Source organism: Asterias amurensis, chromosome 3 (assembly GCF_032118995.1).
Source record: "Asterias amurensis chromosome 3, ASM3211899v1".
Classification (NCBI taxonomy): domain Eukaryota; kingdom Metazoa; phylum Echinodermata; class Asteroidea; order Forcipulatida; family Asteriidae; genus Asterias; species Asterias amurensis.
In genome coordinates this window covers 24,602,833-24,630,007 of record NC_092650.1, presented here as the reverse complement: position 1 = coordinate 24,630,007, position 27,175 = coordinate 24,602,833, and the positions used below count along the sequence as shown (strand labels likewise).

Here is a 27,175-nt window from a genome sequence, read left to right as displayed (position 1 = left end):
GACTACGTAACAAGCAATATGCAACTGTGGTCGGTAAGCCTGTTTTTATCAAGGCAGAAATGTAATGCTAAACAAATTGTTGTGCCTAGCAGCTCTATGAAATTGGGCCCAGTGGTTTTTCAAATAGAAACTTTGATTGGCTATAATGTTCCCGTTTTTATGGATCCTTCCCTTAATCCATTCCTCCTATTGTCTATAATAGGAAACGTATTTTTTCCGCCTCGGAAGAAGGTCCAGTTTGGATGGAAAGCTAATTATAAAAGGCCATCTACCCACACATTGTTGCACGAAGCTTTTATATGTAATTCTACACGCCATTTCATTGTTTATATATTTTTTTACAAACAATGATGATTTTTAATTTTGCTCATGCAACGAAAGCGTTCTTTCAATTATACACATATATTTGTTTGTTGTAAAACTTATTATTGTTAAATACAAGTAAAATAGTGGATAAAATGATTTATGTTATGTGAATAACATCGTTAAATAACTAGTTTACAAGTGGCGCCTCATACGACACAACGTGCAGACAACATTCAGCTTTAGATTTCGCATCCAAGACGTCGACTGACACGTGACTACATCTTGCTGTGGCTTTGCGCATGCGTCAAGTCGTCACCAATGTTGTCTGCACGAGTTGAGGACCCCAAAACTGTGGTTTTGACGTACGTTCGGAAATACCACAGCCGCGCTGGACGTGAACGTAGCCTTTATAAAGGCGCACGCGGCACCTAGATGTCACTCGTGCCACTCAAGAAAAGAGACCAGCGAGAGTAGCGACGTAGCGAAGCGCCTTGAATAAAGGCTAACGTTACAACGTGAACGAAGTCCGCGTTCACTTAAATCTAAAGGTCCCTAGTGGGCCAAGCGAACAGCTTGAAGCTGGGCTAGAACACCTAGTTGCTCATATGGTTTTCAGACACTGGGTGGGGTACCAGGGGACGGTTTTTTACCGTGGAAAACAAGATCTCACCTATAAGCTAAAGTAGTAGTCCCAGCCTATTTTTTCTACCATCCGCCCGGGTAATAGTTAAAAAGCAGGACAGTTCTTTTCAGACCTGAGAAGTGTCCCGAACCCCGATTATCTACACCGCGGTTGTAGAATAAAGCAAGGCAGTTCTCTAAGAACAAACTCTACCTGGCAAGTAGATGGTATTGCCGCAAACCAAATAAACATTGATACCTCAACATGCAATGTCTCAAATCCTATAATAAGATCACATTCCTATAAACAACAACGCACTTACAATATCTCGACGAACTTGATCCATGCTGTAATAAAGTGGTTATACAAAACGGAGCTCCCAAATGAAGCAAACGAGTGATGACGTCAAAGGGCTTCTCAAAACTCGTTTTGGGTGCGTTCGTTTAGCTTCCCTGGGTCGACCCCGGTGTGTGGCGGATTTTGTTTCTAGGACGAACGTGGGTTATTATCTGCACACGTTCGTCCTGAAAAAAACCGCCACACACCGGGGTCGACCTGGGGAAGCTAAACGAACGCAACCATCGAAAAGGGTATTCCAAATGACTTGTATTTTTACACATTGTGTGTGCGACTTTGAAACCCAGTTTTATTAATAATAGTCAACTGAACTGTTATCATTTTTAACCGTAAACAACTTATTTATCTGAACTTTTCCGGTGTTGAGTTATCGATAAGGAGAACCATCTTCTTTTAGAAATTACTGCATTAACAGATGTTTCAACTCACACGCAGGTGTCTTTCAACTGTTCCACAGTTTGTCGACCTAGAAAATAAGTGAGAGCCAGTCTTGAACATAACATTCTAAACTCTAGAAAGAGGGATATAAATAAATAAAAAATTGATCCTTCAGACTTTTACTCTAATGTGACATGATGTGAATACTATTGCGCTCAAAATGTGGCATTATGTGCCTCAAAGCGTTTGGTTTCACACCGATGGACCATTATCACAGTAAAGCCACCTGTAATTTCTCCCATTGATATCAATGTTACCAAACACAGGCTGAAGGAACAAAATAGTCTGGTTCCTAATTTCAAAATTAGTACTAGCAATCATTATTGTTGTTCGGTTCGAGGAACATGACCAAGATGGAGGCAGGTTTGATAAAGGTCTATCGGTCGAGATGTTGCTATAGTATTATCTGCGTTCTGTGTTAACAAAAAATGGCGAGTCAATAGACCTTATGCATTCAGCCGCCATCTTAGAGGAAAAACGATGACGAAACAATTGAAACGCACGGATTTGTACGCGCGGTGCACAGTATTGGCCAATGAACAACCTCCTTTTGACCTCTAAGTGAGGGCGCCCTACTGAAATGGCGTCATGTGCATAAGGTCTATGGTTATTGTTTTGAAATTTGAAATAGTTTTATGGTATGATCTATGGTAATGCCATCTCGTAACTGTTTGGATGTTGTTGTGGTAGGAGACAACACGGTCTCTGTCTTTTGAAAAGAGATGATTAAAACGGTCCTTTTCTCTGATGTTTGCAAAAATCCTCACAGGGGTTTAGAAGGGGAATGGATGAGGAGATATGATAAAACTGTTCACATAACAAGTTTTGTTTTAGCTGATGGCCGGTCGGTGTAGTTCTTTGGACTCTGCTCTGAAGGTGGGTTCGGTTCCCGGTCATGACACCAGTGCCATTGAGTAAAGAATAAACCATAATCGCTCCGGAAAGTGTTTGGTTGATAGTGCATTCTGCTCTACCGTACCAGCCAAGCTCTTGTGTGGTTAATACCCATGCCAGCCATGCATCCCTACAGACTGTGAACCCTGTTTCAGCTCGTTTTGGAGACATTTGGTGTTGATAGTTTGTATATATATGTGATAGTTTCGATGTTTTTAAATTTTTAAATTATTAACATAAATTACACACATACCATGTTTTTAAACTGTCGTAGATTCTATTTTAACAAAATCGTCACGACCAATGCTTTACAAAAAAAAAATGTTTAGCACAAACTGCAAACGAAAACTAAGTCAGAATGGCCCCTTTGATAGAAAGGGTACATCCAATGTGCTTTCTCAAAAAGTTTGTTCTTATAACTTTCCTCACAGTAAACAGCTTTAAAAACAGTGTAAAATCAACAGTGTAAATAATACACGTTTTTCAAACGTTGGTCTGCACGCTGAAGTAACCAATGACAGTTGTGTGTAGGAGTTGTTAATATGCAAGGCTAAAATAGATAACACAATGTCAAGATGCTTACAAACAATCTGATAATGGTCAGCGCGTAGGATCCTCCATTTATTTTGCTGAATTATTTATTAGATTAGATAAATATATAATCAGATGACTTTGAACTTAATTAATAAACACCTAGGTGATTAAAGTGACACTCATTAGTATAAATAGGCCCATTTACCCAGAAATCATTCACTTCACAGCATCGTCTTCCTGACTGGTAAGTTGACTTCATTTATTTCAGCAAAACGGTGGGTTTTATTCCTTCTGCGTTTTACCTTCAACGGTCGAATCAAGTGCTCGATTTTCACAAATAAAAGAGCTATGATTGATTGATTTGAATGAGCGAAACCATCTTAAAGCTTAAAGATACCTTTGGTTTTCCGAACCGTTTGGTTGTTTTTGAATCTATATTCCAAACAGATATACAATAATGATACTGACGAAGCAGAAGCATTTTTGGATTGTCATCAGCGGATATTTTGTCCACTTCCAAATAATATATTATATACCTAGGTGTATTCAAACAGCCCTGTGTTGCAGTCACCGTGTCACTGTATGAACAACCATTTTTTATACAAAACACTGTGAGAAGCTCATATTCCTCAATATTGCTTACAATGCCGACTCACACTATGGCGAAGAGTGTGGGCCGGCCTTTATCTGTCGCGTCTGTCGGCATTTTTTCAGCATGTTGAACACTTTGTGGCGCTGAGAAGTTAGCTGAACAGCCACCATATACTATAATTGTAATCATTTTTTTATTTAATTGGCGGTATGAATTGTGTCATTTTATTTTCCCTCAACTAGACTATAATTAAAGAGACACTGATACACTGTGTTCGATGCTGCGCAAAGACCATTCAATTGCTGTTGTGTGACTGGACCATACGCAAAATGGGCTTATTGACCCTTTCGACCCTTTGACATAAAATCTTTCTGACATTTCATGCGAGTGACATTTTGAAAGGAAGTTTATAGGCATGGTCAATGGTATAACAATGTTTGCTCTGTCAGAAGTAGCAGGTCGATCAGAAATAAAACCAACATCAAAATGATAGGCATCCCCAAATAGGAACCCGAACTGTGGCGACCGTTGTCAACTTTCCTAAAAAAGATGAGTTTGATATCAAACAACACCAACATCTTGACTTTGCATTGTTTCTGTTGCCTTCAAAGAACTTTTAGCTTGACTGTTCTCGTAAATTTCGGACGTCATCGTAACCAACCATGAAGCTGATCTTGTTGTGTCTGTGTGTGGCCGCTGCCAATGCCGCTCTTGCTCCAATTTACATGGCCCAGCGACGTGGCATTCCAAACAGCTTCATCATCAAGGCTAAGGTAAGTAATAACATTCTATTTTTAAAGACAGGGTTGACTTTTGGTAATTGCCTTCTCTTGTGCTCTCTTAACCAAGTAAGTTTTCATGGACATCGTTATTTGTTAAGTTATAACCGTACTTCAAGACCTTTGTTTGTTTCCCGTTCATTTCTCACAGGATGCATCCGTGTTGGACCAGGTGGAGAAAGACGTCTTGGCCGAGTTTCAGACCATGCGAATGCCGGCCCCGAAGGTGTCCAAGATTAGTGATCTGATTCCCGTTCTGAATCTACCAATCCCACCCCATCTCATCAATACCGTAAGTCATACTTATAACAGGTGGGGGAAAAATTGAAATGGCTGCCGAATGAAATTTTTTTTTTGTTTTTTTTTTTTTTTTTTTTTTGGGGGGGGGTCTAGATGTTGGGATATTACTTGCTTTTGGACTCAACTTTCACATGACACCAACAAGTCCGCTGCTCACTTTTGTAAAGGGTTTGAAAATTTGGTAATTAGCCTTACAATCGTTTCGGAAGTTTTGGAGCTTACAAAATTATCTCTTTTCGCTACCTATTCTTCACTGATCAGTGCTCACCCACGCCTGAATTAGTTTGTTGAGACACTAGGATTAGTGCCATGGGTATAGTTCACAGGTTGTAATGGGGAAGCTCATTGATTGACACGGTAGTACATTGTTTCTTAGTGGCAAAATATCATCATATTCATTTTGTTTATTACCCATAAACCGATGTGTGTGAGCACCGTATATCCAGTACTTACCCGAGTTCTGTGGGGGAAAAAAATCACAGGCATATTACTCGGTTGGGATTCGCACCCACGACCTTTGTCATTCATAAAGCATTGTCATACCAACTAGACCACCGAGACTGCCCGGCGGCTACAGGCAGTTCGAATCCTATGTTTTAGCAGCGGGTACTGCAAGAGATTTAATATTATGTTAAATTTGCATCGGGGATAAACAAAAAATATTCATTTTGTGTTTTACCCATGCACCTATGTGTGCAAGCTTTGTATGGCTGATATATTGCTCTGATGGGATTCGAACCCGGGACCTTTGCCAGTTTAGTGCAGTAACATACCAACTAGACCACCGGGACTTCCCGGCGGCAAAAGGCTTTTCGAATCATATGTTTTAGCAGTAGGTACTGCAAACGATTTACTGGATGTTAAAGGAACACGTTGCCTTGGATCGGTCGAGTTGATCTTTGAAAAGCGTTTGTAGCCGTTTGTTATAAAATGCACATGGGTAGAAAGATATTGTAAAAGTAGAATACAATGATCCACACAAACATGCCTCTAAATTGCATGGTTTTCCATTTACCTCGTCGACTAACGCGGTCGGCCATTTATGGGAGTCAACAATTTGACTCCCATAAATGGCCGACCGTGTTAGTTCGCACAGTAAAAGGAAAAACTATGCAATTTCGAGGCAAATTTGTGTGGATCATTGTATTCTACTTTTAAAACATCTTTCCAACCATATGCATTTTATATCAAACGGTTACAACCGCTTTTTATAGACCAACTCGTCCGATCCAAGGCATAGTGTTTCTTTAAATTTGCATCGGGGATAAAAAATATATATTTTGGTTTTTACCCGTACACCGATGTGTGTAAACAATGTATACTAAATTCTTACCCCGAGTTCTGAGAACAAAATCTCAGACGTTCTACTCGGATGGGATTCGAACCCGGGACCTTTGTCAGTCTAGTGCAGTAACATACCAACTACACCACCGAGACTGCCTGGCGGCTAAAGGCGGTTCGAATCCTATGTTTTAGCAGCGCGTGGGCCTACCGTAGTTACACCGTGTATGTTCGAGTGTGAAGTTATTTTCAAATAGGCCTACAGGTACTTCTAGTCCGTTTGTCCCTTGTTAACAATATTGTACCGCAAAATTCAAATCTCTTCTCAAAACTTATCTTATGTCACAGGTTTTCAATGACTAATTTTATTGTGTCTGTTTTTCTTTGTGTTGTGTTTTGTTTGTGTTTTGTTTTTGGGTGGATATGTGCGCATTACAAGTCTTATTATTATTATTATTATTATTATTATTATTATTATTATTATTATTATTATTATTATTATTATTATTATTATTATTATTATTATTATTATTATTATTATTATTATTATTATTATTATTATTATTATTATTATTATTATTATTATTATTATTATTATTATTATTATTGTTGTTGTTGTTGTTGTTGTTGTTGTTGTTGTTGTTATTATTATTATTATTATTATTATTATTATTATTATTATTATTATTATTATTATTATTATTATTATTATTATTATTATTATTATTATTATTATTATTATTATTATTATTATTATTATTATTATTATTATTATTATTATTATTATTATTATTATTATTATTATTATTATTATTATTATTATTATTGTTATTATTGCTTTGCTGGTCTTGATGTTTTTTGTTTTGCGTGTTCGTCTCGGTGATGTTGTTGTTATTTTGGTTACTTCATTATTTCTATTTCCCTAGATCCGCTCCATCGATGGCATCGAGTACATCGAGCAAGATTCCATGGGAGAGCTGTTCGGGCAACAATCCAACCCAACTTGGGGGATTGACAGAATCGACTCCAGAGACGGCATCGACTACATGTACAGCTACAATGACAACGGTAACTGAATAGCGAGATGTTTTTGTTTAATTCAATGAAATTTCCTGTGAGCGTTTGGTTCCTCTCTATAAGGGTGTGTTCGTTTAGCTTCCTGGGTCGACCCCGGTGTATGGCGGTTTTTTTCCCCAGGACGAACGTGTGAAGATTATAACCCACGTTTGTCCTGGGAAAAAAAAACCACACACACCGGGGTCGACCCAGGGAAGCTAAGCGAACGCACCCTAAGTTGAAGATCGGCAACCATTGTAAATATTATAGAAAAATAATCAATTTATTCGAACACGTAATTGGTATGCCTGAACGTGATTTCGTATGTTCTTAAAATGATCCTGAACACGTCATTCTGAGCATGCGCACAAACACCAGGAACAATGAACTAGCTGGAAAGTCTTCTGTCAGTCACCATCCCAAACGTCTCCCCCCCCCCAGCATAGAATAATGTGGTACCGCTACTAAACGGCGTTCCAAGGGGGACAGGTTTAAGACCAAACAAAATGGTACACAAAACTTTCACTGTTTCATTGTATATTTATTAGTAGAAATAACACAAATTAAGTGAATGTCATAATGTTCGACGAAAACAAATTATGAAAAAGTGCTCAGGGGTGGATTTCTCAAAGAGTTAGGACTAGTCTTATATCGAGTTAGGGTGAGTTACTAGTCCTAACTTAGGACAAGCTGTACATTTTTGATATCTCCTAGGACTAGTCCTATCTCTTTGTGAAATCGACCCCTGGGTCTGCCTGCGCGCAGCAAAGACTCAAACAGAAGCCGCCGGGTATTTTATTCCCTCAATTGAAAGTATTGTTTTTGCTCCCTCGTGATGTTGATTGGTTTTTTTTGCTCCCTCGTGATGTTGATTTGTTTTTTTTGCTCCCTCGTGATGTTGATTTGGGTTTTTTTGCTCCCTCGTGATGTTGATTTGGTTTTTTTTGCTCCCTCGTGATATTGATTTGGGTTTTTTGCTCCCTCGTGATGTTGATTTGGGTTTTTTGCTCCCTCGTGATGTTGATTTGCGTTTTTTGCTCCCTCGTGATGTTGATTTGGGTTTTTTGCTCCCTCGTGATATTGATTTGGTTTTTTTGGCTCCCTCGTGATGTTGATTTGAGTTTTTTTGCTCCCTCGTGATGTTGATTTGGGCTTTTTGCTCCCTCGTGATATTGACTTGGTTTTTTGCTCCCTCGTGATATTGATTTGGGTTTTTTTGCTCCCTCGTGATGTTGATTTGGGTTTTTTGCTCCCTCGTGATATTGATTTGGTTTTTTTTGCTCCCTCGTGATGTTGATTTGAGTTTTTTGCTCCCTCGTGATGATGATTTGGGTTTTTTGCTCCCTCGTGATATTGACTTGGTTTTTTGCTCCCTCGTGATGTTGATTTGGGTTTTTTTGCTCCCTCGTGATATTGATTTGTTTTATCTGTTTTGAATTTGTCAACAGTCATGGGAAACGGAGCCAAAATCTACATCGTTGACACTGGTATCAGGCTATCCCACAGCGAATTCGGCGGTCGCGCCCAGCGCATTTTCGGTGGAGATGACGACAACAGCCATGGAACCCATTGTGCTGGTACTGCAGCTGGAGCTACTTACGGAATTGCACGTCAATCGACGATTTACAGCGTTAAAGTTTGTAACCAGTACGGCCAGTGTCCCGTGAGCACACTTCTTAATGGTGGGTGTCATAGTTCATTCGTTGCAACTTAAAAAAAAGGCTTATAAAGGCACTGGAGGGACACCTTTTTGTCAAACACCATGTATTCACACTAGGGTCCAATTTCATAGAGCTGCTAAGCACAAACATTTGCTTAGCATGAAATGTTTGCCTTGACAAAAACAGGATTTTCCAACCAAATTTCTACGTGATTTTCGAGATAAACAGCTAAATACCAGTACCTAGGAAATGCAACAAAATGGAAATTCGGGTGGCAATTCTGTTTTTATCAAGGTAGAAATGTTATGCTAAGCAAATTTTCGTGCTTAGCAGCTCTATGAAATTTGGCCCTGCTGTTCCCCAACATAAGCATGAAAAGAGATGAGAAGTTATGAGTGAGAAGTTACCTCTTTCTCAAGACTACGATACTTCAGGGTGAGCTGTTAGAAACATTGCTCTCCATTGCTCGTTCCACAGTAAGTTTTATGCCACCAATACGGTAGTGTCCAGCGCCTTTATCCACATAAATGTGAGCACTTTAGAATGGTTATGCCATATTGATATACTCCAATTCAAATCAATGTCACCAAAACTGAGGCTGGAAGGAAAATTAGTCTGGTTCCTTTTTGTACAATGAATATTAGCGTTCCATTACTGTCGTTGGATACAGGGAACATGACCAAGAACATGACCGCGTCTATAAGTTACATTGCAGCAATTTAAGACAGTTTCTTTTGCTCGGTATAGGTTTGAACACAGTGGCTACGTATGGACGCGGTGTTGTGTCAATGTCTCTCGGGTTCCCCGTTACCAATTCCATCGATGACGCAGTCCAACAGTTGCTGGATGCAAATTACGTTGTTTCCGTAGCAGCAGGGAACTCCAACGCGAATGCTTGCAACGTTTCACCGGCTCACGTCGCAGGGGTAAGTTTTACATTCACACTGCATCTCTCACCCCCTAGAATGCAGCGCTTGCTTGAGACCCGGGAGTTGTTTTAACCCCACGGTTTACCCCGGTGCACATTCTTACTGCGTCCCTATTTCCCGGGGTTCGGGTTACACTTTTGAATGCCATGGGGTTGTGTCGCTACTCTGGAGCAAGGGTGGCTATAACCCGGGGTATGCCGAGGCAGACCAGGGGTAAAACGATCATAGTGTGAAAAGGCCATCATTTGCTAATCTTGGGAACTAGAGTATACAGTGTGTATCAATACGATCAACTTTGTAAAGTTGCTTAATTGAGAGATGTATACACCATTCTGCCTTCGGAAAAGTGAATAACATGCAAGCACAAAAAACATGTACACAAAACGTATGGGCGGTCATGGCAAATGCTCATACACAAATATGGGTTCCTTTAGATTTTTTGTCCACCCGTATCAGGCTTAAAACTTCACGGAGGCAACTGAGGCGAGTGCCTCCATGCCCCCTTGGTGCCTCAATGCCCCCTTGGTGCCTCAATGCCCCCTTGGTGCCTCCATGCCCCCTTGGTGCCTCCATGCCCCCTTGGTGCCTCCATGCCCCCTTGGTGCCTCCATGCCCTCTTGGTGCCTCAATGCCCCTTGGTGCCTCAATGTCCCCTTGGTGCCTCCATGCCCCCTTGGTGCCTCCATGCCCCCTTGGTGCCTCCATGCCCCCTTGGTGCCTCAATGCCCCCTTGGTGCCTCCATGCCCCCTTGGTGCCTCCATGCCCCCTTGGTCCTCCATGCCCCCTTGGTGCCTCCATGCCCCCTTGGTGCCTTCATGCCCCCTTGGTGCCTCCATGCCCCCTTGGTGCCTCAATGCCCCCTTGGTGCCTCCATGCCCCCTTGGTGCCTCCATGCCCCCTTGGTGCCTCCATGCCCCCTTGGTGCCTTCATGCCCCCTTGGTGCCTTCATGCCCCCTTGGTGCCTCCATGCCCCCTTGGTGCCTCCATGCCCCCTTGGTGCCTCAATGCCCCCTTGGTGCCTCAATGCCCCCTTGGTGCCTCCATGCCCCCTTGGTGCCTCCATGCCCCCTTGGTGCCTCCATGCCCCCTTGGTGCCTCAATGCCCCCTTGGTGCCTCCATACCCCCTTGGTGCCTCCATGCCCCCTTGGTGCCTCCATGCCCCCTTGGTGCCTCCATGCCCCCTTGGTGCCTCAATGCCCCCTTGGTGCCTCAATGCCCCCTTGGTGCCGATGCCCATGGAAATACTCCAGTAGAAAATCTAAATGTCCTAACAGGGTACCCGTTACTTAAGAGAAAACACCTGGTGCTCTTTGCCTTTCAAAAAAGAATCATCAGTCCTGTAATATCTTCACCATCTGATATGCGTTGACACAGAACTGTCCTTTAGACACACGGCTAGTTCTCACAGTTCTGAAAAGAACTGTCCGGCTGTTCAGCTACTACCCGGGCGGTAGGTATAGAACATTGGCTACTTTAGCTTATAGAATCGTAATTAACTGTACTACCGCGGAGTCAGTTCTTGAATTGGTCTCAACGTTTCGACTAACTTGCTCTAGTCATCTTCAGGAGACTGAGACCAAGTTAATTACGACCCTATAATCTATTAAAGTAGTAGTCCTAGCCAATGTTCTATACCTTCCGCCCGGGTAGTATAGTTAAAAGCCAGGACAGTCTTTTCAGAACTGATAAAATGTCTCCCGACGTCTCCAAAACATCCGGTATTTTACTCCGCAGGAGTAGAATAAAGAAAGACAGTTCTCTAAGAACAAACTCTACCAGGCAAGTACAAACACACATGGTGTTACCGCGAACCCAATATATATATTGATACCTCACCATGTAATGCCTCCACTCATATATAACAACCCCGTGTTTAATTTTAATGTACGAACCACTTCAATTCATTTAGAGATTGTCATTAAATAACAAACCTTAGGCCGAATCCGAATTGGCTGCTACGGCTACGGGTGTTGCTAAGGACGTCCTATACCTCAACCCATGGTGACGAGGAAATCAAGCCGTAGCCGTAGCTGTAGCCGCTAATTCGGACACTGTATCGTACTTCCACCATGCAGAGTTTTCAAATCTTACTTATTTTTTTACGTAACAGGCTCTCACAGTTGGAGCCTCAGACAGATACGACCGCAGATCCTATTTCTCGAACTGGGGTAGCTGTTTAGATCTCTTTGCACCCGGTTCAAACATTGAGAGTGCAGGTATCAGCGACGATTATTCGATAACCACGAAGTCAGGCACATCAATGGCTTGCCCTCACGTTACTGGTATGACATTTATTCTTTTTGGCCATAAACATCGATGGGTGTATACTCAGTACGTTCCCGAGTTCTGTGGAAAAAAATTACTCGGGTGGGATTCGAACCCACGACCATTGCAATTCTAGAGCAGTGTATTTTGTAAAGGCAACTGGCAGATTATGTGACCTTTTTAGCAATGTATACTCAGTACTTTCCCGAGTTCTGTGGAAACTAAATTGCAAGCATAGTACTCTGGATGGATTCGAACCCACGACCGTTGCAATTCTAGAGCCGTGTAGATACATTTTGTGCAACTAGGAACTGACATATTATTTAACTATTTTAGCACTGTACACTCAGTACTAACCCGAGTTCTGTGGGAATCAAAGTCACAGGCATGATACCTCGGGTGGGATTCGAACCCATGCACGACCTTTTCCTTTCTAGAGCAGTGTATAGATATTGTTTTTATGTAGAAGAGCAACTGACAGATTTGGATACCATTTTAGCATTGTACATTCAGCACTTTCCCGAGTTCTGTGGAAACAGAATCACAAGCATCTGGTGGGATTCGAACCCATGAACTTTGCAATTCTAGAGTAATTTATAGTTCTCTTAAAGTTTTAGACTAACACTTATTCTCATCATGGGACAAAGGGACAAAATCATTTGCAGTTGTCAATGGTTGCAATCGAAACTTTAAGAGAGAATTGTTTTTGACAGATTATATTTTATAACCATTTTTAGGTGCTGCTGCATTGTATCTCGGCATGAACCCAAACTCTAATAGTGTAGCAAATGATTTGCTTGCAAGTGCGACCACAGGTAGAATAGCCGACGTCTCAGGATCTCCCAACAAATTTCTGTACATTGGAAACGTAAGTAAACCTTGGTTTTCTCAAAGAGCATGGTCCAGCTTCATAGCGCTGCTTAAGCACAAAGATAAGCTAAGCAAGACAAAACACTTACCAGAATAATGTTACCAGCCAAACTAACATGTACATTTACAATAATATGTCAATGGTATCCTGCTCATTTCCGCTAATAGCAGACAATGTGTTAAGCAATATGTTATGCTTGAGCAGCTCTATGAAGTTGGACCTATATCGTGGGAGGCGCAAGAATGAAAACTGGAGCTCTATCTATTGCTGAGAATAATTAGATTCACACGGGCGCCATTTTAGCTGGCAATGTTTGATTCAGTCATTGCCCGGGGACGATTTCAGCTATAAGACTACCCTTAATTGCGAACCTGTTGTAATCGCTTAAAGCCGTTGGACACTTTCAGTAAACAGTATTGCCAAAGGCCCACACTTCGTGTATCACAACTTATATGTATAATAACAAACCTGTATAAATTTAGGCTCAATCGGTCATCGGAGTCGGGAGAAAATAACGGGAAAACCCACCTTGTTCCCGTACGTTTCGCCGTGTAACGACATGTGTTTAAAATAAATCCGTAACTCTCGATATCGAGAATTGATAACTGTTTTAATGATTTCTCAAAAAGTAAAGCATTTTATGAAATAACTCTTCAAGAGAAGTCTTTCACCGTTACCTTTTAATTTGTAAACCCTGTAAGTTATTTGTAAATCCGTGAACTTTTTTTTCTGTTCCGAAAGTGTAGCTTTAACAAAGTGTGATGTCACAGTACAACTTTGGTGATGCTGACATCTGGATGAATCTTAGTGTTCTGTGCTCTGTGCAGTCGAGCCGTGATCTTTTGTTACTTTGAAAGATTGGCTCTTTTGTCGCTCACATTGGCATACGAGTGCCCCATTTAGCACCATTTTCATTGGCTTAAGTACCTATGAATCGTTGGCTGTATCCCCATGCTTGCTGTTAATTTGTAGCTCAGAACATGTCCATTGTAAGAAACTAAACAATGTTTTGAAGAAAAGAAAAAATGAAACCAAATTCTATTTTGATCTGGTAGCGAGATGATTTAAAGGGAGGGAAAACTATCAAAAGGAAATTGATTTTTGTTTTTCCTTACAATTTTTTTTTACCGGTTCTAAAATGTATCTTTACCCGTTCCTTAGGGCACCCTTATACCTCTTAAACAATGAAGGTAACTTTATAAAATCTTTATTTTCCAGTTGTAAATCACCAGGAAGACACAAAAGACGTACAAGATGTTTCAGGCAAAATCACGGAGGAGCTACTTGTAATGGAAATGGCGAGGCAAGACGCGTTACTGAAGAACTCCAAACAAACGTTGTTTTTTAAAATTCGATTTCTTTAATGTATCCTCGCCTCTTCTCCTCCTGCAAATCGGACCCATCGACACAAATGATTTTTAGAAAATTTCTCAAACATCTTTGTTTTGTCATATTTGCCTAAGTAGAATTGTGATTTGTATTGACTTGTGTCATCGGTCTGAAAAAGAATAAAGAGGAACCACAACTGGTAAACCAACCGTTTGTTTTTATACGGTGTGTTTCTCTTGAGTAAATTTCGTGTAAATGGTATCCTTAGATGTAAATTAGATAGTTATTAGGTTGGTAAGACGCGGTTAAAGGGAAACGTTACCTTGGATCTGTCCCGTTGGTCTTTGAAAAGCACGTGAAACCGTCTGTTATAAAATGCATGTGGTTAGATAGATAATTTAAAAGTAGAAAATAATAATCCACACAACCTAGCATCGAAATTGCAAGGTTTTCCTAACACGGCGCGTAAAAATCTTGCGCTAAGATGTTAACTCCATAAAAGGGGCGACCGTGTTTGTTCGCGACGTAAAAGGAAAACCGTGCAGATTCAAGGCATGTTTGTTTGGATTATTATATGTTACTTTTAAAACACCTTTCTGACCATATGCATTTCCTAACAAACGGTTTTAAACGCTTTTCAAAGACCAACTCAACCGATCCAAGACAACGTGTTCCTTTAAAGGCAGTGGACACTATTGGTAATTACTCAAAATAATTATTAGCATAAAACATTTCTTGGTGACGAGTAATGGGGAGAGGTTGATGGTATAAAACATTGTGAGAGACGGCCCCCTCTGAAGTGCCATAGTTTTCGAGAAAGAAGTAATTTTTCCACGAATTTGATTTCGAGACCTCACATTTAGAATTTGAGGTCTCGAAATCAACCATCTAAACGCACACAACTTTGTGTGACAAGGGTGTTTTTTTCTTTCATTATTATCTCGCAACTTCGGTGACCAATTGAGCTCAAATTTTCACAGGTTTGTTATTTTATGCATATGTTGAGATACACCAACTGTGAAGGCTAGTCTTTGAGAATTACCAATAGTGTCCACTGCCTTTAAGAAATGGCCTTTAAGAACACGAATCATACACGTTATACTGTTAGCTCGTTGACTACTGTTGAAGTAAGATCCCACTTCAAATATTCCTGCAACGACATATTGTTTACTGCCCCCCCCCCCACCAACACCACCACGAGGTCATGAGACATTAGGGTGAACTTCAACAACGAAGGTATACCGTCTTTTGATTAAATATTCCCTTTTCGAAACCACAGCTTTCGGCCTTGGATTCGGCTTCAGGCCTTGTATTCTCGTCTGAAGCCCTGAGCGCGTATACGCAAAGCACGCGCAATATTGTCAAAAAAAAACTGCAGGGCCAAGCTAGCCTGAGCTGAATCTGAAGCCGAAGCCGTGGTTTCGTAAAGGGCAACAGAGCATAACATTGACTAGTCTGGTCCCCTGTCTGTATCAGCCTCGCTACCAAGGCGCCGTATCGATACCTCTCGTCATCGAGCAAAGCATGCTGGGAATAAATGTCCCGGTGAGGTCGATTACCCCTGGGAACGAGATTGCTGTCTGTATGAACTTGCTTTTCAGAAACAGTGATTTTCATTTGATACACTATGATTTCATTGTATACAGGTCAGTGACGTTTAAGGCTTTCAAAATGAAAGCTTACGTCACTGCAAGTTTATCCGCTGATTTAGACCGTATTTCCAACGTCACAGCTCGAATTTGTTGCCACCCAGGTTGGAAAACTATGGAAAGCCACAAATGCAAATCAAAAACAATGTTATCAAATTATTCAAAAACAATTATATTTAAAACAGATCGCTATTGTTCGTAACAATGTTATCAAATTATTAAAATAAAATATGTTTATTTTGTTTGAAACGAAACAACCAACTTTGTTAAAACATCTGTTAATACAATTGAGTGTTTTACTAATGTTCGGCTGTACGGCTGACCATGCCAACCAAGGCAGGCGGTTTGTTTATCAACAAAAGGCTATATAATTTGGACTGTATAGACCTGTCTTTATCCTTGCCGCTGATAAAGACAGGGGGTCTTATCAATGGCCTAACAATCTCGACATGTGTTATTCATAAAGCAGTGTCGTACCATAGAGAAAAGGACCTTTCTCTATGGTCGTACCAACTAGATCACCGAGACTGCCCGGCGGCTACAGGCAGTTCGAATTCTATATTTTAGCAGCGGGATAAAAACAAATACATATTCACTTTGGTTTTACCCTTACACCGATGTTTGTAAGCATTGTATACTCTGTACTTTCCCGAGTCCTGTGAAATAAATCACAGGTATATTAATACTCGGATGGGATTCGAACCCGGGACTGTCGCCAGTCTAGTGCAGTAACATACCAACTAGACCAACGAGACTGCCCGGCGGCTAGAGGCAGTTCGAATCCTATGTTTTAGCAGCAGGTAGTGCAAAAGATTTGATTCGTGTTAAATTTGCATCGGGGATAATGAATGTTGGGTGCGTTCGATTAGCTTCCCCGGGTCGCTATCGATCAATCGCCCTCTTGTGGTGACGTCATGCACCTTGGACCAGTCCCAAGTGACCGTTTCCACAAGCAGGGCACTTGGGGCTGACCCGGGTGAGCCCCTGGAATGACGTCGAAGCTATTCGAAAGTACCAGGGGCAGACCGGTGTCGAACCGGGGAGGCTAGTCGAACGCACCCTATGTATTAAAGGCAGTGGACACTATTGGTAATTACTCAAAATAATTATTATCATAAAACCTTTCTTGGTGACGAGTAATGGGGAGAGGTTGATGATATAAAACATTGTGAGAAACGGCTCCCTCTGAAGTGCCATAGTTTTCGAGAAAGAAGTAATTTTCCACGAATTTGATTTCGAGACCTCAGAATTAGAACTTGAGGTCTCGAAATCAACCATCTAAACGCACACAACTTCGTGTGGCATGGGCGTTTTTCCTTCAGTATTATCTCGCAAGTTCGAAAACCGATTGAGCTCAAATTTTCGCTCAAACTGTTAAGGCTAGTCTTTGACAATTACTAACAGTGTCCACAGCCTTTAAGGATGCTATGTAAGAATTTTGGCCAATTTGACCCAAAAATTTGACCCAAGGTATTTTGATAGGGGTCGAGAAAGTTACAAGCTTTCATTTGAGCCATTGCTCTAAAAAGTCCGCCAATTAATAGTAGCAGTGAAAAAAAGTGCTCAAAATTAGTTTTTGTCTGGATCCCGACAATATATCACGTGACCAATTCGTATGTGTTTTATAATAAACGTTTTAAACAATTTTCATGGTTCCTGACCATTAAAAGGAAAAGTTAAACTTGTTTTCGTAAGAGCGGGTGAAACTCTTTGAAATACCATTCACTAAAAAAAATCTTTTTTTTATGAGCATCTTTATAATCAAAGAGGGTGACTTCGTTGTTGAAATCCAACCGGAGAGTCCATGACTCTACAACTTTACAACTAGTAACCTCCATATATGTATTTGCCTTTGTTCCTAAATAGTTATGGAGTTAGTTTTTATGTGAACAGGGAACAGCAGCTTTAGGTCCTTGGAGGAATATTTGAAGTTGGATCACATAACAACAGACACTCAACCGAGCTAACAGTCGAATCTGTATGATTCGGGTTCTCAAAGGGCATGTGTCACAGGGAATTCTGTCCTCCCGCATAACGGTCCGGGGAGACAGAATCTTCTAGGCGAGTCTGCCCCCTGGCTAGGGTTTTCTGTCCGCCAGGGGAATTTGTGCCTCCCTAATTTTAGACCAAATTAAATGTATTTATATTTTTAAGTCATTACACAATGAAATAAGACATTGGTTGTTCTTTTTTAGTAAAAATGCTCAACTTTGGGCAACTAGATGCAGTGTACTGCCTGCAATGTGTGCAGTAGTATTATTTCGTGTGAGCTGACAAATACCGGCTTGAAGTGATGTTTAGCTACTTCCAATTAGTCTTGGAATCAAGTCGGTATTCCTTGCTATTCCCCGACCGGAACTACTTTAAGTTGTGTACCCTACGTCCACAACTTTTCGTGTGTCACGAAAAGATCGTGAAATATTAAATATTGAAAATAAATATTTTCAAGGTAAAGCTGCGACGTTAAATTATTTCACATGCCCACATGGATACAATAATACACGTCTTCGAATAAAATGTGTTTTGCTGCTAAAACAATGTGGCTGTTTTAAGGGTGAAAATGTGTATCAAAGTGGGCGAAATAACCCCACTGAAGTTGTCGCCGGTGGACGCAAATGCATGGGGACACATTCTCCGTTGGGGGGGGGGGGGACACATTCTCCGCTAAGCGCTGCGGAGAAAATAACCTAGTAAGAAAGAAGAGATAGTTCATCCTAGTAGACGCTATTTCGGGGGACGCTGTACCCTAGACAAACCAGGTAAAGTGGTCCGGGCCCGACTTCATGGATCTGCTTACCAGAATCGGCGCTTAAAGAAGCATGGAATTCTGTGTGTATGGCAAGCGTATATATTTCACGGGTTAGCTGGGAATTTTGGCTTCTGCGCGTGCGTACTACCTGTTACTATGCATTCTGCGCTTACAAGGCTTGCGCAGAAATTCGGCGCTTCGTCTTGGTAATGGTGATCGTAAGCACAAAATTCGGCGGTAAGCAGGGCCCTGAAATTGGGCCCAGATTCACCGGGTAGACATAATCACCGTCCACACTGTGTCTTTACCTTACCAGGGATGGACCACCTAATGATTTTCTAAAAAGGACAACACCGACCACTCCATCGAAGTGTAGCACCTCCTCGGGAGTGGTGCCCTAACTCAAAGAGGCATGTCATCAAGCTAACTTTAGCGGAAGATGACAGCGGCTATTTTTTTCATCAAACAAACCTTTTTCTCTCGTTTGTTCACACAACTTTAAAGCCTTCGTTTCCGGATGTAATAATATGGACAAAGACGATTATGCATTTTAAGCAAAGTATGTTGATAACCTTTAACTGTTTCTCTGGGGGATTTTTTATGGGGGGGGGGGAGTTTGTGTAACTTTAAACATCGTTATACCGTGAACTGACTCAAAATGAAAACAACACGTAACAAACAGTTAGATTTCCTGTCTTGGTTACTCTTTATTTAATTTCAGACAAATGCGTAAATCAAGAGTCACAGGCTCATCCAGGCTTTATACTTGTACTTTTAATAATTTATGAAGAAAGATTAAGAAAGAAGGGAATGGCACAAACAGGAATTTACTATTTTTAGTATAATTATTTAGCAAAATAGAGGGATTTGCTCCGTTTCTAAGGTTTTTTAAACCAAAATATGTGCCATGCCCTATGTTGGGTTGTATGCAAACGACATAAAGGGGAGGCATTCGAAAAAGGAAAATAGTTTGTCTGTTCAAAGCGGTAGGCCTGTGTTTGTGTGTTTTGTTTTATTTTATTTTGTTTAATTTGTTGATGGGTCCCTTTTTTCAGGACGGGAGAAGCGACGGTAACTTTTAAGAAATATAAAATCTAAAATCAATGTTTCTTTTTTGAGTTTTGATTCATTAACGCGTCTGGTCTTCGATGTCCACTCCGAGTAAATCGTAAGTGTTTCGGCTTGAAACACCTCTTATGTCGTTAACGTCATCATGTTGATTTACAACTGAAAAATAAAAGGGTAAACAAAATTACGTTATTACAAACTTTGTCGTTGGATCATATTTATAATAACGTATATGTTTTAGTGAAAATTTTTCACGTTGTGTTTCCATTGTGGGTTAAAGCCAGTGGACACTTTCGGTAAACAGTATTGTCCAAATCACAACTTATGTATAAAATAATAAATCTGTGAAAATTTAGACTCAATCGGTCATCGGAGTCGGGCGAAATAAACGGGAAACCCCACCCTTGTTTCCGCAAGTTTCGCCGTGTCATAATATGGGTCCACTATAAATCCGTAATTCTCGACAACGAGAATTGATATTGTTTTAATGTTTTCTCAAAAAGTAAAGCGTTTCATGGAATAATATTTCAAGAGAAGTCTTTTACAATTACCTTCTGTTAACACTGTAAGTTACTAAAAAAAAATTGAACCTTTTTTTTTTCTGTTCCGAAAGTGTATAATGGTTTTAACCTGATAACAAAATTTAAAAAGAAAATTATATTTATGAATTATACGGAGCCCCAAAAGGCAGGGTAAAGACAAACTAGAACCGAAAACAATATTTTAAAAGAATCGTTAACAAAATTCCTTTAAAAACACTGGCCACTCATTGGTAATTGTCAAGGACCAGCTCAACATGCACAAAATAACAAACTGTGAAACGTTGAGCTAATAAGTTGGTCGTCAAAGTTGTGAGATACTAATGAAAGAAAAAACACCATTGTCACATGAAGTTGAGTGCCTTCAGATGCTTGATATCGAGACCTCAAATTCTAAACTTGAGGTCTCGAAATCAAATTCGTTGACAATTACCTCTTTCTCGAAACCTACGTTAACTTCAGAGGGAGCCGTTTCTCATAATGTTTTATACTATCAACCTCTTCCCATTACTCATTACCAAGTAACGTTATATATGCGTATAATTATTTTGAGTAATAACCAATAGTGTCCACGGTTTTTTAGTTCCCTTTTAACCACTTTTCTCCCTGATCGAACTTTTACTTCGTTTCATGCTTGCTCTAAGCTGAAATTATGACAGAATCAAACAATTGCCAGCAAAATTGGCGCCCGTGGGAGTCTCACTTTTCCAAACAATAGATAAAGCCCCAGTTTCCTTTCTGCACGTTCCACGATATAGGCCCAATTTCATGGCGCTGCTTGGGCAGAAAGATATTGCTTATCAACTGTCTGCTAAGCGGAAATGACCTGGAAGCCATTGATAAAGTGTACATGGTAACATAGCAACTTGGCTGGTAACCTTGTTTTGGTAAGTATAATTTGTTTTGCAAGGCTTGTTTTCTATGCTTTAGAGGCACTGAACACGTTTGGTAAAAGACCAGTTTTCTCACTTGGTGTTTCCTAACATATGCATGCAATAACAACTGTAACCATTAGACTCAATTGGTAAAATGTGCAAGAAGTTGATGAAAGAAAAAACACCCTTGGTGTACTTAGTTTGTTTTGGGGGATAATTACCAAACATGTGCAGTACCTTTAAGCAATTCTATGAAGCTGGACCATGATCTTAAAGAAAAGGTTTACTTACGTCTCCAATGTACAGAAGTTTATTGGGAGATCCTGAGACGTTGGTTAGTTTATTTGTGGTTGCACTTGCAAGCAAATCACTCTCTACACTCTGAGAGTTTGGATTCATGCCGAGATACAATGCAGCAGCTCCTACAAATGGTTAAATAATCTGTCAGTTGCTCCTACATAAAAAATATATATACACTTCTCTAGAATTGAAATGGTCGTGGGTTCGAATCACACTCGAGTATTATGCCTGTAATTTTGTTTCCACAGAACTCAGGAAAGTACTGGGTGTGCAGTGCTAAAATGGCCACATAAACTGCCATTTGCTTTTAAACACAATTTTTATACATTGGTCTAGACTAGCAATGGTCGTGGGTTCGAATCACACGAGTTTTATGCCTGTGAGTGTCCCCCACCCCTCCACCACCGATGCGTGGTAGCAATGTATACTCAATACAAATTGTGTCCCGAGTTGTTTCAAAACAGTCACAGGCGTGTTACTCGGTGGGATTCGAACCCACGACCGTTGCAACTCAAGAGCAACAGCTGAGTACTGAGTATACAGTGCTAACACACATCGGTGTATAGACCAAAATGAATAGGTATCATACCAGTAACATGTGGGCAAGCCATCGATGTGCCTGACATAGAGGCTACAGAATAGTCGCCGTTGATACCTGCACTCTCAATGTCTGAACCGGGTGCAAAGAGATCTACACAGCTACCCCAGTTCGAGAAGTAGGATCTTTGGTCATATCTGTCTGAGGCTCCAACGGTGAGAACCTATTCACGTAAAAAGAATTGAAATTAAACATTTGATATTAGCTGCACTCTAATGGAAACAGATCATCAATAATTGCCAGTGTCAACGGGAGACTTTGGAACGCTAGGTGGCAGTAAGTTTACAAGATAAACTGCCATTGTTTACGTAGTTCTGAGCTAGCGCACATGAACAATATATGAACAATATATTTGTATCTACTTGTGCTGTTCTGTTGAAAGTACGCCAGGGTAACCACAGGGTTTAACAACTCCCCGGGCCTCCCCGGGACTGTATTCCACGGAGATAATGGACACAGTGTGAACAAGGAGGACTGATGAATGTTATACTTACGCCTTGGACATGAGCCGGTGAATAGTTGCAAGCATTCGCGTTGGAGTTCCCTGCTGCAACGGAAACCACGTAGTTTGAATCCATCAACTTTTGGACTGCGTCATCGATGGAATAGGTAATGGGGAACCCGAGAGACATTGACACAACACCGCGTCCGTTAGAAGCTACTGTGTTCAAACCTATACCGAACAAAAGAAGCTGTGTTAAATTGCTGTAATTTAAGTTATAGGGTGCGTTCTTTTAGCTTCCCAGGGTCGACCCCGCGGTGCTCACCCGGGCGATCCCCTGACAAGAGTTAATCGAACGATCACACTCGCCCTCTCGTGGTCACGCCATGCACCTCAGGTCAACCCCAAGTGACCCACTCCACAAGCAGGGCAGGTGAGCCCTGCCAAAGCTATTCGAACGTACCGGGGAAAACCGGGGTCGACCCAGGGAAGCTTAACGAACGCACCTATAGATGCGCCACCATCTTGGTAATGTTCCCTTTATCCAATAACAGTAATGGGACGCTAATATTCATTGTTCAAAAAGAAACCAGACTAATCCCCCTTCCAGCCTTAGCTCGATTACATTGATTCGGGCGGGAAGTGACATAAAGCTTTCCATAGTTGTGTTTTGATTTGTTGGAGGTGATGTGGGTGCACCAGACAAACGTCACCCCGGACCAACCAAAACACAGATTGGGACAACTTTCCTTTCGGTCGTCTGCATGCGGTATCCACGTGTGGATTGTGGGCAATACATCTTCATCCAATTACACGTCATATTGGTTACAACGGGCACCTCTTTCAGATCCACAATGCACCGGTACAAATATCACAATAATTTCATTAAAGGCAGTGGACACTATTGCTAATAGTTACTCAAAATAATTGTTACCATAAAAACTTTCTTGATTACGAGTAATGGGGAGAGGTTGGTAGTATAACACATTGTGAGAAACAGCTCCCTCTGAAGTGAAGTAGTTTTCGTGAAAGAAGTTATTCTCAACGAATTTGATTTCGAGACATCTGAATTTAGAATTTGAATTCTCGAAATCAAAGATCTGAAAGCACACAAGATCGTGCAACAATGCTTTTGTTTTTCATTAATATCTCGCAATTTCGACGACCGATTGAGCTCAAATTTTCACAGGTTAGTTATTTTATGCATACGTTGAGACACACCAACTGTTAAAACTAGTCTTTGACAACTACCAATAGTGTCAGGTGTGGGCCGTAAAGACGCTGTACACTATTGGCAATAACTCAAAGAAATATTATCACAAAAAAAACTTTAATGGAAACGAGCACTGTTGTTAAAAACAGCTCCCTCTGAAGTAAACGTAGTTTGTGAGAAAGAGAAATTTGTTTCACTCAATATTTGAATCTTACACGAGACTTCATGCCTGGGGCCCGCACAACAATTTGTGCAGTGTGGGTGTTTTTACTTTCATTATTCTCTGTAACCTGTATTAAGTAAAAAGAAAATCTCAGATTTTGGTTATGCTTCTGCTAATAACCGAAATATGTCAAGTTCTTTTTAATAAACAAATACATTTTAACCTGCTAGGAATATACTTTGACACCCACCATTAATAAGTGTGCTCACGGGACACTGGCCGTACTTGTTTCAAACTTTAACGCTGTAAACCGTCGATTGACGTGCAATTCCGTAGGTAGCTCCAGCTGCAGTACCAGCACAGTGGGTTCCATGGCCGTGGTCGTCGTCTCCACCGAAAATGCGCTGAACGCGACCACCGAATTCGCTGTGAGATACCCGGGTACCAGTGTCAACGATGTAGATTTTGGCTCCATTACCCAAGACTGTTGACAAGATAAAATTACAAAATAGTATTATGAAGGAGCGAAAATAATATTTTTACGGAATGAAATACCAACATCATAACCCGCTCCCCCTTGAATCTTCGTACACTTATTTGCAGGAGTACTACATGCTAAACAAAATTCAAAAGAGGTCACCTTGAAGATGCTAGGTGGCAACGGACCAGATAATCCATTGTTCCTGGTAATGTGCGCATGTCAGAATAACGTTAACAATGGAAGTTTTACCGGTAAGTCTGCTGCCATCTAGCGTTTCAAATTATTTCATTATTTTAACCAACACATACTATTGACTGCGGATGACGATGACGACATTGTAAGGCTGGCATTTTGCAAAGAGTTTTACAAAAGAACATTCATCTGTAGATGTTGGCTTTGTATACCAACACTGTCCAGTGCCTTCAAACAAACAATTGTACAACACGCTAGTCACTAACCGTTGTCATTGAAGCTGTACTTGTAGTCGATGCTGTTTCTTGAGTCGATTCTGTCAATCCCCCAAGTTGGGTTGGTCTGTTGACCGTACAGCTCGCCCATGGAATCTTGCTCGATGTACTCGATGCCATCGATGGAACGGATCTAGGGAAATAAGGATATGAAGTAAACAACTGCAACAACAACAACAACAACAACAACAACAAAAACAACAACAACAGCACGATGGACAAAGAGAAACCCAAACACAAAACACATTAGGCCCCACAAAGCATGAAAAGTTGTTAATGGAGTAGGGACACACGGACTTACAGGGATGTACACGTTTGGCAATTGTCAAAGACTAGTCTTCTCACTTGGTGTATCCCAACATAAGCATAAAAAAGAACCTGTGAAAATTTGAGCGAGCTATTGGTGTCGAAGTTGCGAGAAAAAGATGAGAGAAAAACACCCTGTTGGACGAATTTGTTTGGTCTCAGTTAGGAATAAAAGACTTCTGGCTAGAAGTCTTTTGTTATTTCATTATTTTGTTGTTTCTCAAAATCTATGCCACTTCAGAGGGAGCCGTTTCTCACAATGTTTTATACTATCAACAGCTCTCCATTGCTCGTTACCAAGTCAATTTTTAGGTTAATATTTGTTTTGAGTTATTACCAAACATGTAGATTCCCTTTAAAGTATAGGCCTATGAGAAAATAATGCTGTGTTGTTACAAGGATTCTGCCTTTTGATTGGTTGACACTTGATCTTATTTTGCTATTGAAAGTCCACACGAAAGCAACGCGCTGAGCACGCAGCAAACAGATTAACCCCATAACACCAAGTGTACCATACCCAGACCAATCTCAGCTGCTTGGTAACTAGACGTCTAAGCACAATATTGTTTTGGTTGTTATAAAACAAATATTGACTATTCTTTTCCCATGAAAACGAGCAGAGTTTACTGTTCGAAACAAAATAGATATACAAATGGTTTTACCCGCAAGTTTGATTTTTTTTTCTTCCTATCATCACCATGCAAAAGCTTCAAACATTACTAAAATACTGACTGCGTTCACTTTGCTAAAGTTAGAAATACGACTCAATCGGTGATCCAGCTGTTCCTTTCGAAAGGGCTGCCGAATAAAAAATATATAATTGTGGGGAGAAACTTTATGTATGGATTGCTTTTTGACTCAACTTCCACATGACACCAAAAAGTTCGAAAATAACTTGTGATTAGGTGAGCATGCACTGCTTATTTTTTTTTTTTAAAGGATGAAAAATTCAGTTGCGCAGTAATTAGCATTTCAATTTGTGAGAGGTAAGTCCTTTGGATTTTTTCCAAAATTCAATCCAAGAGTTCGGCTACTTGTTCTTCATTGAGCAGTGCTCACCCAAGCATGCATTATGTTCGGACTTTATTGGTGTAATTTTTAGGTTGAATCCATAAGTTATACATGCATATAAATATTTTCCCCCAGAATAATATATTTGTTTATTCGGCAGCCATTTGAAAAGTGTATAGGTTTTCGGTTTTTTTTCAGACACACGGTAAATATGTATTACTTACGGTATTGATGAGATGGGGTGGGATTGGTAGATTCAGAACGGGAATCAGATCACTAATCTTGGACACCTTTGGGGCCGGCATTCGCATGGTCTGAAACTCAGCCAAGATGTCTTTCTCCACCTGGTCCAACACGGATGCATCCTGTGAGAAATGAATGAAAACAATGCTATTGACTCAACCAGGTTTATAACTTGACACATTTATGACCAAACAGTCTTACTTGGTTATAGACAGCACTAGAGAAGGCAATTGCCAAAAGTATACCCTGTCTTAAAGAATAGAATGTTATTACTTTACCTTAGCCTTGATGATGAAGCTGTTTGGAATGCCACGTCGCTGGGCCATGTAAATTGGAGCAAGGGCGGCATTGGCAGCGGCCACACACAGACACAGCAAGAGTAGCTTCATGGTTGGTTACGAGGACGTTCGCAATTTACGAGAACAGTCAAAGCTAAAGTTCTGTGAAGCCAACATAAAACAATTAAAAGTGAAAACATTGGTGTTGTGTAATATAGGTTTTCTCGGTCAATTTCGGAAAATGAGCAGCCAATTTAACCACCAAGCTATTCTATTTCGCGCAAAATCGAATGCTACTCAAAAGGGTCATTCGATTTCGTTTTGGGATTAGTCAAATGTAATGTTGCGTCATTCGAATTAACAAATTTAATAATCATTCAATTTAACAATTCATCAAAGCAGCATTCAAATTCGTAGACGCTTCTTGAGGCGTGTGTGTCACGAAAAAAATGACGCTACGCTAAATTGAACAGAGTGCTAAAGAAAGTTGACTCGACCCAAAACGAAATTGAATGGCCGAATTCTGAATTTGAAACGCAGTAACAACTGGAGAGGGCAAAACAGCTTAAATTCGAA

General features: G+C 40.6%; 1 protein-coding gene and 1 pseudogene across 2 annotated transcripts; one reads left to right on the top strand and one right to left on the bottom strand.

The window, feature by feature from the left end:
- Positions 1 to 13: 13 nt before the first annotated feature.
- On the top strand, positions 14 to 14,438 carry LOC139934995 (aqualysin-1-like). 2 transcript variants are annotated; one of them, XM_071929435.1, is made up of 9 exons: positions 14 to 33; positions 4,355 to 4,516; positions 4,674 to 4,814; positions 7,030 to 7,171; positions 8,608 to 8,841; positions 9,568 to 9,746; positions 11,863 to 12,034; positions 12,755 to 12,885; positions 14,107 to 14,438. In XM_071929435.1, the coding sequence occupies exons 2-9, from the start codon at positions 4,406 to 4,408 to the stop codon at positions 14,110 to 14,112; spliced, it is 1,116 nt and encodes a 371-aa protein (XP_071785536.1). In that variant the 5' UTR covers positions 14 to 33; positions 4,355 to 4,405; the 3' UTR covers positions 14,113 to 14,438. The 2 variants fall into 2 exon arrangements, with proteins under 2 accessions (XP_071785536.1, XP_071785535.1); XM_071929434.1 differs by lacking the exon at positions 14 to 33 and adding an exon at positions 3,358 to 3,395.
- A 4,941-nt stretch (positions 14,439 to 19,379) lies between these two features.
- LOC139935301 (aqualysin-1-like) lies at positions 19,380 to 26,710 on the bottom strand (annotated as a pseudogene).
- Between the last annotated feature and the right edge of the window lie 465 nt (positions 26,711 to 27,175).